Raw genomic sequence first — 17,064 nt, 5'->3', positions numbered from 1 at the left:
TGTTAAGTTTTAGTATCATCAGAGTAGATCTTCAGTTGTACTGACCTGATACTTGACACTTAACACCTGTATCGGGGCTGATATATTGGCAAACCAATATGTCAGCCAGATCCCATTTCTAAAAAAAAAAAAAGCATTTTCAGAGTCCAGCCTCTTAGACTGTAGACGGAGAATGAAAGCAGGAGTTGGCTCTAGAAAGAGAGATAGGGCTGTGAAGTTTAGGGATGTCTGCCTGTGTGTGTGTGTTTGTGGTGATGCTGTAGTGCTGGGTGATTGATCTGTCTAATCCTTGTTTAAGTTCCTCTTAAGGAAACTTCATTACTCTCAGCACCCTGCCGATAGAGCGGTTTTCACAGAGCTGATGGGAGAGCACACACATTAGCACAGAGATAAAGCCTGCACATGCGCAGACACACAAGCGGAATCACACACATCTAAGAGCACAAACACCTTTTGTGTATATTTCTCTGTAGAAAAGGACCTTTCTTATACATCGCATGCTTTCTTTCCCAGCCAGCCTGTTTGTTAAGTGTCCTCCACCCATCTGAAAATGTGATGAATGAGGGGAGAACTTGATATAATGGAATTTGAATCCCCTAATCGATAGTTTCTCCCCTCCAGTGACAAATAGACAGCCCCTCTGCCCAAATTACAAGGACTCTCATCTATTGCCTCCCGTTGATACGATCCAATAACATTCCATTAAGGCTGGCTGCTATTCCGTAAAATTGAGAGCCCTTTCGTGGAATTATAAATTCCTACTAAACAGATGAGTGTTTTTTTCTCAGTAAGAACAGAAATGAATGTTTGCTGCTATTGTAGGCTGTTTTAAACCCTATTTATTTTCATGTTCAGACAGTTTAGAAAGGTAATTCTGCTGTAATGTGTGTGGCACTAAAAGCCTGACAGTACAGAGTTTTTATATTGATAGTAAATCTTCTACCACACATGCAGTATGTCTCCCTTCTAAATAACTCCATATTTCATAGACTGTATATTGTGGCGAAGGCCTGTGCACTTTTTGCTGACAACTGTCCTCTGTCCTCTGTTTGGTCTCTCAGCATCTAGTTTTGCTGTTTATAGTAAACACAAGCAGAAAGTCACAGCTCTAAACGGTGATCATGTCTGTGACGGCTAACATGATTAAATTAGCTGATCAGGGTGCTGGCTGTGTGAACTGGTCGAATTGCAGCTGCTATTATATAGATATGAATGATTGTTATTATCCTTTTCTTCTCCTTCATCCTGTTCTGTTCCTGATCCTTTGGATCTGTTGACACGATGTAATCACAGGCTGTACTCTAAGGTATATACGTCCACACTTCCTGTTTAGACAGGAAGTTAGGAGAGTCACACCACATCATTTTACAACAGTTACAGTTTATTAACACTGTTCTACCTTTTATTTTGTCAGATCATTGATAACATCATTGATAACTACTGTTTTATTATAGACGATTAATTACAGTACCTTCATTTATCGAACTTGTTTGGTTACAGATGTTGTTAAATGTGCTCTTGTGGTTGTGATCATGTGTGTGTCTTTGACTTTCAACAGACATTTGACTGTAACAGTGTGTGTCTATCCGAGCTGGAGTTTGTGTCAGATTTCTGTTTGAAGATAACAAACACAACAGACTGTACGGTAAGTAACACACACACACAGTGCTGTTGCTAATTTAACACACCAATTCTTTTTGCCCGTTAAAGTTAGACCAATATTTAAAACAACAGGACTGCACAAAGTTTGCCCGTCTACAGTTAGCACCTGTCATTTATCAGGGCTGCTGTGTGAAAGGAACAAGGCAGTACAGACAGAAGAGACATCAGTCAGCGTATGCTGATGGATTATGTTTCTGGATCTAAAATGATGTCTGTTGCTTGGATATTTAATGGAGTTCCAAATCGAATCAGAGATAATGCAACTTTACAACAGGGTGGATGTCAACAGCCTGCTGCACCTGTCAGTCAGGCTCTTACATAACTTTTTTTTAAAAGTTCTTTTATGTGATCTTTTCAGTCTTGCTTGTCTTACATGTCAGCTGTAACACAGTTTTGGAGAATAGTTCAAAATAGTTTTCTCCACAAAAATGTTTACATTTGCTTTTTCTTCATGGAGCTACAAGATGTAAGTTAAATACATTCTCATTTGGATTTGATTAAATTTGACGGATTTAACAGATTTTTACAGATTTAGAAGAACTTTTTTATTTACCTGTCAAAAATAAAAATGACAATTAAGAATGAATTAAAAGTTTTATGCAAGACACATGACTCATCTAAAACCTGGCTTAACCTTTGAGTGTCTACATGTAGGTCAGCGTGACCAACGACTGCAATACAAAATTGAAGTGTGTGTTCTCAGTGAGGGTCAGCCACAGGCACCAAAGCATAGAGGATGGTTTATGAGTCTATTTTGCGAGGTGCTGGCAGCCGCCATCAAACCCTCTCGGCCGTTCTCACCCTCTCCCATGAGCTCCCTCCAGTGTCTGAGCCACATTTCTCTCCCATTTTCTCTCTCCAGCAGTAACCTGCCGATTACTGCAGGCTCTGAAGCTCTGCACAGTGAGAAATAATGTGTCTGTAACAAAGGCCATTGTGTTGAAGCGGCTTTGTGTTGTCCTGCAGTGTTACTGCACTGTCTGGTGTATTGGTTTAATGGATAATCAATAGGTGGTTATTATCTGGCCTGGGCTCCCAGGGTAAGGCTGGTGGATTTAATAGGATTTGTAAACATCCTCTCATTTTTCCTGTCTTCTCTGTTCTGTAATTGAAAACATCCAGTTTCTATTTCTAGAATATAAGTCTGGTCATGTTAGGGATTTGCTGAAGTAAAACAGATGATGGAATCATATAGTACAGAGGTGTAGTTTTTCATTTTTGTTACTTTGGCGCCACTTTTTTTTTCCTGCCCTTTTTCCTGTTGTTTCATCAGTTACCATGTTCTGCACCACTGTACGTGTCCGTGCCAGAATAATCATTCCGTCATGCTGTCGGTTTTTATGTGGTTTCTTTGGCATTTATAACAAAAGTATTCTGTGTACAGGTTATCACTTTTAGTATATTGTTAATACCTGCCTCCAGTGCCTCCTGCTTGCTTGTCCTGGGATTTACAGATTGGCCATCTGGAGTAGTCTGTTGTTCCCATAAAGATACTGATCTGTAGTCAGTACTGGCTGTAGCTCCGCTGTAGTAGTTAAGGTTAGGCTGTGTGAAGGGTAAACTGCTCCTGGACCAGTGCTTGAGGATTGGTGAGAGAGAGAGAGAGAGGGAGAGAGAGCGAGCTGCTGCTTCTCCTGTCTTGTGATGGAGCGCCTGCTTTTGTTCTCCTGTCGACAGTCCATTCATCAGCTCAGCCTGCCTAACCTTGCATTAAATGAACAGCACAACCCCTGCGTCTGCGCCATTCACACGCAAGACAAATCCTTTCTGTTTGTTTTTTTTTTAACCCTCATTTTTTCCTTGTTATATCTTACATATTTGCAACTCTGCATGTTAATCCACCTACAATGCATATATGTGCATTTACTTTCATTAAATGTGGATTTATGGGACATCTCACAGTGGCGATCCATTTACCTGAACTGTGTAAAAGGAAGCTTCATCTCCTCCTAAAGGCTGGGAATAATGTATGCTGATGGCCTGGCAGGAGAGAATAAGTTTCTGTCTGTAATTAATTTTAACACCGCTGTCTCACTGCTGCTGACGTAGCTACTGTAGCGCTTCAGAGGGAGAAAAAAAAAGTCTCTGTAATCCATCTCAAACCTGCTTTCCATCATATTTAAATTGTGTGTTATGTGTGGGAGAGAGGCAGGGAGAGAGAGAGAGTGGCCTTCTGGACTGTCAGGGCAGGCACTTGTCAACTTCAAGGACGATTTTCAGAGCATTAAGAAGAGAATTGTTAAAGAGTGGAAAAATCCACCCTTTAACTCCCAACAGTGCATCAGCTGACTATCAACCAGAGATTCTTTGGCAGGTTATTTCCAACTGACTATCAATAAATGTTCAACATGCTGATTTAAGGTGAAAGTTAGAGGGAAAGTCTTTTTTTTACTGCGGGAGTAACGGGTTGTGAGTACAGTATTTTATTTTTTTCAGTAATATTTCATTGTGATGCAGATATGTTTAAAATATCATTATTATTATATCAAGCATTCCTTGATGTTGGTCACTAAAATCTACAACTATAAAGCATTTTGTGAAATAATCTGATTAGTTTGATTGCTGTTGCTAGGCAATCAAACTATTGTTCTTCACCCTCTTTCTTCTTCTTTTTTATTCTTCCGTACGTTTTTTGGCGCAGCGTATCTTCAGCATACATTGACTAATTTCAGCCATTCAACTATATCAAAATGTTCATCTCACACAGCACATTCCGGGTCAAGTTCAAGTTTTTTTCAAAAAATTATAATTTTTCAAATATTAAATAATTTTGGTGTCATTTTTACAATGGGAGCCTTCAACCAGGGTCATCTGCCAAATGTATCTCCTCCTTCAAATTTCAAGCTACAGACTCCGTTTTAGTCTTAAAACGCTCATTAGATGCTGCTCTATCAAACTTCTTTCTTTTTAAAACTCTAGACGGTGTTATCCTGGTGCTACATGAGCTGGCACACATGAATTATGGGTAATGTAATGTGTGTTAATTGGCCTCACTTTTGGGAAGCTGTCAAGTTGTCCATATTTATCTACAGTCTATGTTGCAGACTTTTACTTTTAAACAAAGGCCAAATTCTCACTTGACTAGAAAACCACGGTTTTGTCATTACTATCCCACCCAAAAGCAGCTGAGGCATCAATTTCATGAATACTGAGGGTTCTCTTTAATGCCAGGATTTATATTAGTAAATTAATTAAAGGTGCCCCCTAGGGTGCGCCCAATAATTACAACAATGTTATACATGTAGAACACATGTCTGCTTAGAGTTATGTAGTCCACTGTGGGTAGACCGCATTAAGTTTGTTTGTCGTCACCCTCACCTCTCTTATTCATTATGCAGCTAACCACAGTAAGTTTAATCAGAACTCTCAAACTGTTGCTGTACAGTTGTTTGACTGCAACGCTTCCTAGACGTGCACTGGGCCCGAGGCTGAGCCGTGTCCACCTCGGGCCCATGGAAGCAGTGGGAAGGAGGTTTTAAGAGGGGGGGATTCACACCATCTTACTCGTGAGGTGGTCGTGCTTGAAGCCTTCACGCCTGGATAAACCCCATCAAAAGCGCATTAGCCCTCTTTTCTTCTGCCCCTCCTTCCTTCTACCTCGACGGCCCTCCCATTCCCTCCACTTAAGCCCCCCCCTTCCCACCATCGTATAATAGTATCTGGCTGGGCCACGCGGCTCGTTGACACATAGCCGGGCGAAAGGGGAGCGATGATGAATTGCTCCCTGTTGGTGTTATCCATGATGATAATTATTAATTTTCCCCCCCGCTCTTCCCGGAGAATGGGGGCTGGAGAGCTGCAATGTTGCAGAGCCTCCTCCATGGGCCGTCAGGAAGCCCACTGTCATCACTTATCACAGACAGAGCCGGGGCCCAAGGCTAAACGCTGATGAAAATGAAACACACTGATTCTGATTTGTCCTGTTTTTGGTGTGTGTCTCTAAAGCTTTAAGTTTATCCTTTGTTTTTCTTTATCTTTCGTCTCTCTCACTTCCTTATCCCTCACTTTCTCCATGTGCTGGGATACAAAGGCCTAATTGTTGTTTACATAAGTTCTTAGGTATAATATAATTTACTGTTTTGTTCAATCTCAGTTCAGTCTGTATTAGAAGTGCACCTCAATTGAAATTACTTAATATAAAGGTATTATCATTTATCATCAGACAGTATTAGGCAATAATTAGGCATTAATTAAAATTAAGATATTTTTTCATTTTGAGTGTCTGGAGCTTTATTTTTCTTTCTGTACAAGCTGTCATTAAGTTCTTCCAGAGGGCCAGAGAAGATAAACTCTTAGCCCTTGGCTTAAATCAAGAATCTGTCTTAATGGATTTGCTGCAGTCCATATCAGGTGTGAGTCATCGAGGTCTTTAGGGCTCCTCTGTGCACTTTCACATTTTCAGTATGATCTTTTTTTTTTCTTTCAGAATGTGATTCTAATGAGGCATCACAGTCCCAAATTATTAAGCTGGTTTTTGTATTTACAAGTTTGACTCTGTGGCCTAAATTTTAATTGCCCGTCTCACTGTGGTGTGAAAAGTTGCACAACATACAGAAGTGACAATCAATCTCGCTCAGGAGGCGTCATCAGTGAGGCGCAGTGAGGATGATCTCTGCCTCTCTGGCTGAGAGGGGTGAATCCGCTCTGCCTGACGAGTAATTACGGCTAATTTCCTAATTACCTGAGCACTGAGCTTCTCTGTAACGTTCATTAAAAGCCATAATTGCATTGCGGTGACACGCTCTTTTATCCACTTTTGGTTCTTTTCTGCCAGTGTAGCTGTGAGTTGGCGGCGCTGCCCCTGCCTGTCTCAGTCGATAAAGGTTGATTGAAGGCTCAGCGCGGAGACTGTATTGAACACGGCTTCTGACAGCACCATGATTATCAAGGGTGCGAGTGTGCATCTTGTGTGTACTGCATACAAAATGCTTTATGGAAAAAACATATCTCTTAAATACAGTTTGGGATCCATTCACAGAAGCTATGAACAGATGGCGGTTTATTTTTCCAACAAAAGCCCTGTAAAAAAAGAAACCTCCACTTTTTCTCTCCTCTCTCTCTTGTGTTCCCTTTCAATTTTCTGTCTCCTTCTCTCTGTTTTCCTGTCTTTACACCTTTCTATCCTCTTTTCTTTGCCTTCCTGTTTTGCCGTTTCTCTCTCTTGCATTGATTCGACTCTTCTTTGTCTCGGAGAGCCGGCCTCCAAGTTGTCAGCTGCGTCAGGATTAAAAGCTATTAGTTCTGCATCATTGCCACTACAAGTGCGCTCCTGAGATTGATAGAGTGGCTCTGTTCCCCTAGTGGGGGCCAGAAATGGGAGGAAAACAAGCCTGGGGGGGGTGGTTTTTACCTCACATATCTGACAACAGTCACCTAAAGGCGCTCTGGCCTTGGACTTTCCCTCAGTTTGTTTTAGAAGTGTGAATAGTTTGTCATTGAACTGTGTTTATATCTCTGAAATACCCATGCTAAACAAAAACTCTAATGAAGTTCCGACTATGCTATGCTTTCTTATCAGCATAACAATGGATTCCTTGTGAACAGAGATTTGTCAGTTGTCTTAATTTCCTTTCCCTGAGTAGGCATTATTCAGATAAACACATTCAGCTCCACCAAAGCCACTGTAGTGTTTTATTTTCTTTAACTGATTCACTCCTCTCTGCTCGGTATTTTTCACATCACTGCAACACTGTAGCCAAAACAGCTACCTTTGCTAATTTCATATCGCAAGCTGTATTTTTTTTTATTGTCAGCAAAATTTTGGCAGTGTTGTCGGCAGCTGCCTCGTAATTTATTTCTTTTGTCCTGTGACAAGTCTCCGATGAGGTGAGAGGGAGCACATTGGACGTGTTGTTGACTCAGCCTAAAATAAGGAACCAAGTTGGTTTTTGAAAAGGAGTAAGAGGCAGTATCTGTTACAGGGGGGTCAAAATGGTTCTCCAGTCAGCACAACTGGAATAACGTGATAAGCGGGAGACTCAACTTGTTGTTTCCCTTTAGGTAACATGGAAGGACTCTTTAAGATAAATAAATAACAGTCCATTTAGTTCCCAGTTACTGCCTTGTTCCTCAACACACCAGATAATTAAGCTTATTTTGCTCATTAATACCTTGAAACGCAGTCTGCCTCCAGCTTCTCTCTAGTTGAGTCAAGTTGCAGCGTAGTCAAACAAATCCAGGGGTTTATTGTACTGTCACATTCTAACACAGGCCTCATATTTCATTCCAGGCAATTGTCGGCTACTTTGACATTTTCTTTGACAAAGGCTGCAGCAACAAGGTAAGCAGCAGCAGCAGCAGCAGCAGCAACAACCAAGCCATTTAACGGAAACTCAATTATGTTCACGCTTTAGCGTGTTCCTCCTCCCTGAGGCGTTTCGCTGGCAATCGACAGGCGTCCTAGCCGACTGCTGATACAAGCATTTACCCAGCAGAGCCGGCCAGTTGGAACAGCCGATACTAAGCTCTGCGAGCAACACAGACACGCCTTTTGATTGCACTTCCTATTGTACCTGAGACTCAAGATGCATGTGGTGGATGATCCAGTAAATTACCATCTCCACCGGGAGCAAAGGCTGAAACAGTGTAACATGCCATCATCTGTGTGGCTTATAAATACTGTGCAGATCGGTTTCATTTATGATATAGATTGAACTGTAAAATGATGTTGACACAATGAACTGTAGAAGTAGATTAAGTTTAACATAAGCCATAAAACATGTCCTAACAGATTTATTTCTTCCAATGTATACACTATGCTCTTTTCTGTTACTGTGACATACTTACTTTATGATTAATTGAATATATAATATAAAACGCATGGTTTCTCAGAAATATAGCCTCTATTTCACTGCTAAATTTATTTACGGTAAACTGATTCCTGTTTTTTTTTTTCCACATTATTGCTGCAGGTGATGTTCTCTACAGGTTCTCAGGTCACAAAGACGCATTGGAAACAGACGGTCTTCCTTCTGGAGAAGCCTGTGTCTGTCCAAGCAGGTCAGTAACCAAACAGTTCCAGAAAGCGCCGCCACACTTTAATATAAGATTTAAGATTCAGATACATATTTCTGAGATGGAAAATGTTTACACTTGGGTTTAAAGTCATTGCGTGCCGTGTGTGCTCCTTCCCCTCGTGATTTTATTTCACTCTTTTGGACCTTGGCTTGTTTGTCATCACGAGTCGCAGCAGGTAATCTGTCTGTGGTGGAGATGTAGTCAGGCTGGTTGACACCCGTTATCTGTCACCCGCAGCGACAGCGAGGGATCAAAACAAATCGCGTTCAGCCATCAGAGACAGCATGTAAAACTTCATCTGATAGCCCGTCGCAGGCCTCTGAATCATGACACGTTACAAGTGAAGCACTTTGTAAATGGCCAGTGAAATATTTATAGAATCACTGTATCAGCAGTTTAAAGTAATTGTTGAACTGGTGCAGCTTGCGGCTAGCCATAACTGTATGCGTGTTCTTGTAAATAACTCCCAACAACCCCCACTAAATGTAACAAAAGCGTCTTGTTTTGCGTTTTGTGAAGTTTATCTTAGTGGTAATGTGTGTCAAAGGGAAGCTGTGTAACTTTTAAAAAGAAGAAATTGCAAAACTTTACATGCATTGTCATTTATTTCAGTATCTCTGAAGTTAGAGGGTTAAATTTAGAAAGTTTATTAAGAAAACACAGTCACTCTTATGGCTGTTTTGTTCTTGTAAAAAGTGCAAAAATGTACATCAGTACTTTCCAGTGTTCACTCCACACCCTCTGTGCATGTTATCATAATGGGAATCAGGGATGCGTTCGCTGATGTGGGGATGGATGAGCCTGAGAACTGCCTGTCCACTCACTGACCAGATATCAGATGGGAGTCTACTGTAATAAACGACCAGCGCAGCGACAGAGCCGTCTGGTGTCCAGCACCCCCTGAGCCCAGTCAGTGGCGCCCGGGACGATAAGAATGTCAAAACCTCTGACGTTGCTCAAATGCTATCGGGCGCTTCGCACCGAGCTCGGTCAGATAAAGGCATCATCAGCGAGGGCAGAGGACAACAGTATGCTGAAACAGTAGAGAAGTGGGGTCTGTAGAGGGAAATGGCGCATGTTGCACGGCCCTTATTCCGCTTTGCTTACACTTGTGCTTGTACACATGTACACTCTCATATGCACAGGCTAGTTTGTATGGTAGTTTTAAATTTATCAGAGACTTGAGAATGCTAAGAGAAGGAGCACCGAAGGTTTTCTTGCAGTTTATAACGGATGACCTTACCGATTGTTGCCTTTCCTCTTTTCCTCCTTCCTGGCAACTTCATGCGTTTTTGAGTCAGTTTTTCCTTTTTCTTTTATCCACCACCAGACTTAGTTTCATTTGGTATGACCTTTCTTGGCTTCCGATAAATGGTTCATCATATTTTCACATTAACTTAAATATCCAGCAAAATGATTATTGTGCTCTCAGATGCAGAATGTTACGCCATAACTAGAGCATTCATGCTAAAAGAGGATGAACAGTTTCCATTTTGACATCCCACCAATGCCACATTAAGTGTTTTCCACTACAGATACTTATCTTTTTGAGTATAGTCAATCCTAGGACCTGTTAGTTGGGCTGTTTTGTTATGCCACCATGTACCTCCCCTGAATTCTTTCAGTGTAAAAGGGGTCTAAATCTTTCAGCATACCCCATTGCATGTTCAATAGGGGCTTTCATAAGCAGGAATAGGTTTAGATTTTTATTTCCACAGGCTGATTGCCAATACTTTTCGAAATTCTGATAACCCCTTCCTATAAGCCATGGTACCTTTTGCAAAATTTGAGAAGGCTTATTCTTTCCAAGAAGTTCATGTGACATAAAAAAGAGAACAAAACATGGAACTATTCATTCAGAAGAGGGAAATCTTGAAGAAAGAAGAAGTTTTAACAGTTCAGGCTTCAACTTCCCGACTGTAGTCAAACACTACAGGGGAGCCGATGGCTGCTCTAAGGATGCTGACTTGTGCTGAACCCTTTGTCACTTTACCAGCAACTTTGCATGCAAGACCAGACCTGTGGCTTGAGGAAACGCAACTATATCGTAACTTTTACTGTACACTGTATCTGTACAGCTGGTACCTGGAGATAAGTGTTCCTCCAGTCATTCACTCATTCTCATGCACACACTTGCTCCAGGTGTGTACCAACACTGCTCACTGGCCATGCCACTACTATTAATATATCGTCAGGCTATTGTGTAACTTCATGTCAGTTTGTTCAAGTCAAACAGAGTCTTCTGTGTGAACCAGACACTTGAAACACAGGTGTTCCAAGTCATATTTAAGTCACCAGTACTACATTAGGCACACATCTTTCTCCCGAGGCCGTTCTAAAGAACTAGTAGGCATTCCTATTTTGTTCCCTTACATACACACCTTGCACTCTGACATTAACATTCCTGATTTTACAGTAAGGAGAGATTAACAGCACATACTTGTTCATACCCTGAGCTATTTCAGTCTGACTCAAATTGACATGAAGTCTGAGGAGTGTGCTGAATAAGTGAACCAAGCAGTATGAGCAGCAAAAGTTAAAAGGAAGAAGAAAATGAAGGCAGGAGAAGAAGCTGGTTATTGATGTGCTCGCTCTACCCCGGCACCCTAACGGTCCCCAGCCTCCTCCAGGGGCTGTAAACCAGAAATGGAGTTTTTAACAGCATTCACCGGCTGCCTGCTAGGCTCTTATGGCGTTCTTTACAGCACACACACACACACACACACACACACACACACACACACTGTTCCTTTACACACTGAAGTACACAGCAGTTCTTGCATACTTCTACACTGAACTCCCCGCTGGCTATAAGACAAAACTTTCTTAAGTCACCTTGAAGATGACAGAAATCTCTCTTACACACAGTGGCCTCTTCTCTCGGATGTTGACTGAGAACCACCTTCACCTCTGATCGGCTGCAGCATAAACAGCCAGAGGTTTGGTTCAATGCTGGCTCTGGCTGCGGTGATTTATTGTGACGGAGTCCAAATCTTATTTGATGTGTTTGTACGAGTGCAGCTGTAATTAACTCCAAGGCTGCGCTTCTGTGGGAGGTGCTGGCGAAAGAGGGAGAACGCACGCAGCAGCCTGGAACAAAACATCCCTGCAAATCCTCCTGGCTGGCAGCGTAATAAATTAAACAGCGAATCATTTGTCATGCTCTGGTGTGTTTGTGTAGCTCTAGTATTGAAGAGGAGGGTTCTTTTACACAGTTTTACCTGCTTAATGTTCAACACAGAAAAGAGGTCATGTTTTTTTTTGTGTGAGAAAGTCCCATGATCCTTGAGGTGAGGCGGTGCCCTGGTTACCTGCACAGAGGGCCACTCAGAGCAGCTTAAACATGCGCGTACGTCCTCGTTTGGGCTCTCATTGGTCAGTCTAGTAGTCTTTGTTCCCGCCTACTATCATGACTCACCTCCTCTGTCCTGAGTGGTGCTGTGGTTCTTCCAAACCCCCCGCCCTCACCTGTCCAGGCTCAGTTTAAGCACCTCTTTGACTTCTCATTCCCCCCACCACCACCACCCGCCTCCCTCGCTTGAACTCTGAAGGTCCTTGAGCTGTCGTACAGCAGCAGCCGAGCTAAGCTTCAGGTTCTTCATGGCTGTAATTCAACACATGTGCTCAGGATGTGCCATCCATCAGCTCTGCGTCTTCACTCTGCACTGAATAGAAAAGGTCGGAGAAGTATAGGAATGGATTCAATAAAGGTAGATTGGAGCAAGAGGGAGGATGTCAGAAAGATGTGACAAAGCTCTTTTGGTTTCTGTGAGACTAAAGGTATCCCCAATACCATACTGCAAAGTGATTGTAAATGCACCTTGCTCTATCTTTTTGTTCTCTGCTTCAAAGGGACTCAGTGAGATTCGTGCACGCACTGTATGGAGCTGCAGATACTGTAGGACTCTGAGCTAAGTGGTTAAAATGTAAATGACAACAGTTTAAAGGAATCCCTAATGCGAGCAGTGTATTTCCACTGTAATTTCATGGAGGAAGGCTGCGTTAGGCTAAGAGAGAGGCAGTTTCTGCGGGGCCCGGTTGTGCTTAATGACACTGGCATGGTGATGTACGACACCGCAGCAAAAGCCCGGCTCCATTCCCCGACTCATTTCCACACATGGTTAACTCTTTTTCCCAGCTTCTCAGTGGCCAGTTTACTGAAGGCACCGAGGCCTCCTCTTCCACGGGGAGTTTGGATTGACTGATTACAACAGAGCTGCTGTGGTCACACCACAACTGAACAGAGACTCTGTCATTGGTTGTTTGTATGCTTCACTTGCTCAATCCGAGAGATGAGGAATTAGCTACACAATTAACAGTTTTTAGTGCTTTAACAATAGGTTTTTGAGGGTCAAGCAATTATTTCAGTCCACTGGAGTTTGACTGCAGCCGTCAGGCCCTGTTGCTCTGTTGTCAAGTACCACTAGAGACTCCCTTTGTCGATTCCTTGAACATAAGTTTGCTTTTTGAGATTTTTTTTTTTTTTTTTTTTTCGTGCCTTCAGAAATTGTGCCCTGCTATAATAGAATAGAATAGAATACTATTTATATTTGGGTAATGTCATACACTGAATACCACCAGAAGAAGAATCAAAACAAAGATTTAAGCTTTATATTGTTTTTTCTAGAAATGATTTTTCTGCAAGGTTTCAGACGTACACAGCATTTATACCGGGACACTGAAAACACAAACCCAGGCATGTGTGCTACTGACCTTTTCTGTCACAGTTCGGCTGTCTTGCCTCCCCATTGTTGGCCACTGACCCAATTCATTAAGTTAGTGATGGAGTAGAGGGGCAGAGCAGCATTTTTTTTTATTATTATATTACTACAGGCTGCATCTATTTTTTTCAGCATCGCAACATGTGTGTGTTTGTCACTGTAACATAAGCTGGCCAGCCAAGGCGGTACAGTGCCTGGTTATATAATGAAGTCATAACCAACCATTCTGATTGGGATCTGAAGTTTCATTCTCAGACTGGTCCAGCCGTCAGCTTTCAGAATTTAAAAAAAAAAAAAAATCTGTTTAGCTTGTTTTTAGCGAGTATAAGTCAGTGTTTGACTCAACTATCAACACTAAACACCTGTATTCATAACATTAAGTTCTGTCTCTACATGAGATGTGAAAGAGCACCGTGTGAAACTCTCTGCAGTGGAGGGACAGACCCAGAGCGTGGCGCCAATTGACGGCAGACTCACAGTGACAGGCGGCGTTGTCATGGTAACGGGTGAGACGTGACAGCAGTGATGGCGGACGCCTCGCTAGAGAAAGCACCCCAGTCAGCATTTTCTCATTCTCCCTCCCCTCGTCCTCCTCTAACCTCCAGCAGCAGAGAGGAGGAGGAGGAGGAGGAGGTGGTGGGTCTTGGTGATTGAGGGTGTGAAGAGGATGCTTGTTTGCCGTTCGGGTAAACATTCATTTACCTCCAGCAGTCAAACGTGAAGTTAATCAGAGTCATTATGCGTCATAATCAGCAGCGTCTTCTCCCGGCCTCTCGATCGTTTGTGCGTCATACTGTAGTCGCTCTTTTCCTCTCGCTGCCATCTGGAGAAGTCGGCGCATCTGCATTCACACACACAGTCTTTTTCATTAACATACATTAAACCACATTGCCTTCACACACATCATCATTTCTGTAAGCGCCAGTGCGTCTCCGCTCCTACTGCAGAGGCCTGAGCTCAGCAGCACTGTACTGCTGCAGGGCATCAGGAAGACTTCTCTTTATGAGCACTTTATATAAACACAATGATCAATGTCTGACTCAGTGAAATGGTTTTTCTGTATTTTGATGTATTTTCACCAAACTGATGTGAAGGACACACAGAGGAAAAGTTTTATTTCTGACTGTGTTTGGTGTAACTTTTGTTTCAGGCTTTGACTAATCTCTCTTTGCTCTGTTTTTCAGGTGAGGAGCTGCGGGGAAAGATCACTGTGCGTAAAAACAAGAAGGACCCTCGTTCACTACTGGTCACCTTTGATCTCCGAGACAGGAAACAGACTTACAGCCTGCAATAGCCTCAGACATCACATGGTACATCCAACAAAAACATAGACAACTTTTTTTTAACATGTTTTGGCAACATGTGACCGCAGCGTAGATTTACTGTTTTAACCATTAGTACTGTTTCTGCTGCTTGTAATAAAAATGTTAAATTTAGGATTTAACTATTGTGTGTTTTAATAACAATGTGGTGATGCTAGTAGGCTACACAATCACATGACCTGACACTACATGGGAATCTAAACTGCAATTCCCCTATTGGCCACTTGATGCTGCCCCCGGAAGTGAGTCAATCCTCGCAGGCCTCTGTGTTGAAATCCATAACATTACAGCCTGGGACAGTTTATTTTTTCTATTGACATCTGTACAAGGATTTAGTTTATTAATGCTTAAAGTTGTCTTAAATGAAAGGAGTGATTTCTCTTGTCATCTCAAAATGAAAGCTTTGACTCAGGCCCTGTTCACACTGGAGAAAGTTAATCCAGCTAGAGTAGGATTGTATCTGGATTGCCTTTAAGATGGATACGTTCAGACCTATTTTCAAATCACACACACACGTGTCCGCACTCAATCCAGCTTAATCCGGCTTGTTTGTGGTCCTCCAATCCGCTAGGTGGCGCCTCATAATATACAGAGTCCATTCAGGCCGCGACAGGGCCGCGTGTGCACATGCGTCGTGCATTTTTTTTGTCCTGTGCCGCTCATTCCTTCGTTTTTTCGGTTTTAAAAAGCAGTTTATTCCTTTGTAGCCCTGTGGAAAATAAGCGCTGGGCAAAACTGTCATAGTTCGACGGTTGTTTACATACGGTTTTTGTACGCAACCCGGACCCTGTCCCCGGCCTGAATCCCGCTCTAGCCGGATTGATTTCCCCAGTGTGAACGGGGTATCAGGCAATCTGCTGTCCACCTTAGATCCACCAACACCCCCCCGCCCCCCTTTACCCAAATTTGACAAACTGGACGATGTCAGGATGCTGATGGTGAGAACCAACACTCTAAGCTTCATACCTGTGAGTGGCACCATGTAAGATTTGCCCATCTTTATTTTATAGTCTATGCTGTAGTCCTAAAATGTAGCTGTAGGTGTTCTTCTTTGAGGACTTCCCCACTCAGCGCCTTAGGATTTATGAGTCCTCCTGGCTGCCATCTCACATAATCAGATCTACATTTGATCAACATACAGCGCAGTTTGTTCTCATATCAGAAACCCCTTTTCCTTTCTAGTCTTAAAAACAGTTCCTGGATCAGACTATTGCTGAGATGATCGTCCATCCAGCGTGTTCTTTTTGGTCTCTGCAGAAAACCTGAAAGTCTCCTATAAAGTGACCAGTCACCTTGCTGGCTGAAGCCCTCCATCGCAGCAAACGCTTTTAATCTGCAATCTGCCTCAGTTTTGTCTCCGAAATCTACACTGTTCCTTCGACTTCATGGCTTGATTAATGTCCTGACGTGCGGTGTGTGAACAGTGAGACCTCATTTATGCTTCCCTGTCCACCTTAACCCTAACCCATTTGCCAACGATCAAAACACATTTCAAGGATACACATAGCAAAGAGAAAATATGTAGATCAACAGAAAAACTATTTCCGTTTTGAGTGTACATTAACGAGTGCTTCACACCTCTCTCATCATACTTCATTACTCTCATGCACCACTTCCCAAACTGTCCCACAAAGTAAGCGTCATGCAAGCTGCTCTTTGTTAAAGAGATTTTGTGCCTTTGCCAGCTATTTCTCCTTCTTATTGTCCTACTTCGAGCTATACGAGATCTCACCAGAGGCGTCATCCATCTTCCATGAGTTTACTGGGACAATGTAAAATGAATTTAAGCTTTAAAAAGGCTGACTGAAGCCTCTTTACATACTTCATTGAGCAGCTCTGCTTACAATTAAAGATTTTTTTTCTCTCCCTCCTTCTCTGCCTGATATGATGAATTTTGAGCTCTGAGAAAGCGTAGTGGTCTATGATGAGGAGGAGGAGCAGACGGTGGTGCTGGATGCCTTATTGGTGATTAGACAGTCACAACTTCTGATGTAGGCCTCTGCTGCTTCAGTGTCCTCCGTTCCGGGTCAGGGCATATGTGGAGGGTGTGGCTTTGAAAAGTAGGTAATCACTCACAGCTGCTGTCACCTCTTTAACTCTATAGATGATTGACTCAGCTAGAGGTTGGATGAGTGAGACACATGTTCAGACTTTTTAGAATAGAATAAAACTATTGATCCTTTGCAGGAAATTCTCTGGTTACAGCAATTTTATATTATAAAAGATTATATTTTAAAGTCTGACATCAGTTTATACATCTTTTTTTTATAAATAAGTCTATTTAAAGGAACACTATCAATTTGTTTTATATAAAAAACACATTCATTTTGTGTAACATTTTA

The 17,064-nt window shown here is 42.3% G+C and overlaps 1 protein-coding gene across 1 annotated transcript in view; it reads left to right on the top strand.

The window, feature by feature from the left end:
- Positions 1-14,844, top strand: part of prmt3 (protein arginine methyltransferase 3) — a 34,717-nt gene extending 19,873 nt beyond the window's left edge. The window contains exons 13-16 of the mRNA XM_028401206.1: positions 1,559-1,645; positions 7,892-7,942; positions 8,574-8,661; positions 14,585-14,844. Coding sequence (XP_028257007.1) covers positions 1,559-1,645; positions 7,892-7,942; positions 8,574-8,661; positions 14,585-14,694 — 336 coding nt within the window. The 3' untranslated portion in view covers positions 14,695-14,844. The remainder of the gene's footprint in view (positions 1-1,558; positions 1,646-7,891; positions 7,943-8,573; positions 8,662-14,584) is intronic.
- Positions 14,845-17,064: the final 2,220 nt, after the last annotated feature.

Source organism: Parambassis ranga, chromosome 3 (genome assembly GCF_900634625.1).
Source record: "Parambassis ranga chromosome 3, fParRan2.1, whole genome shotgun sequence".
In the NCBI taxonomy this organism is placed as follows: domain Eukaryota; kingdom Metazoa; phylum Chordata; class Actinopteri; family Ambassidae; genus Parambassis; species Parambassis ranga.
This window is presented reverse-complemented; position numbering and strand designations above follow the sequence as displayed.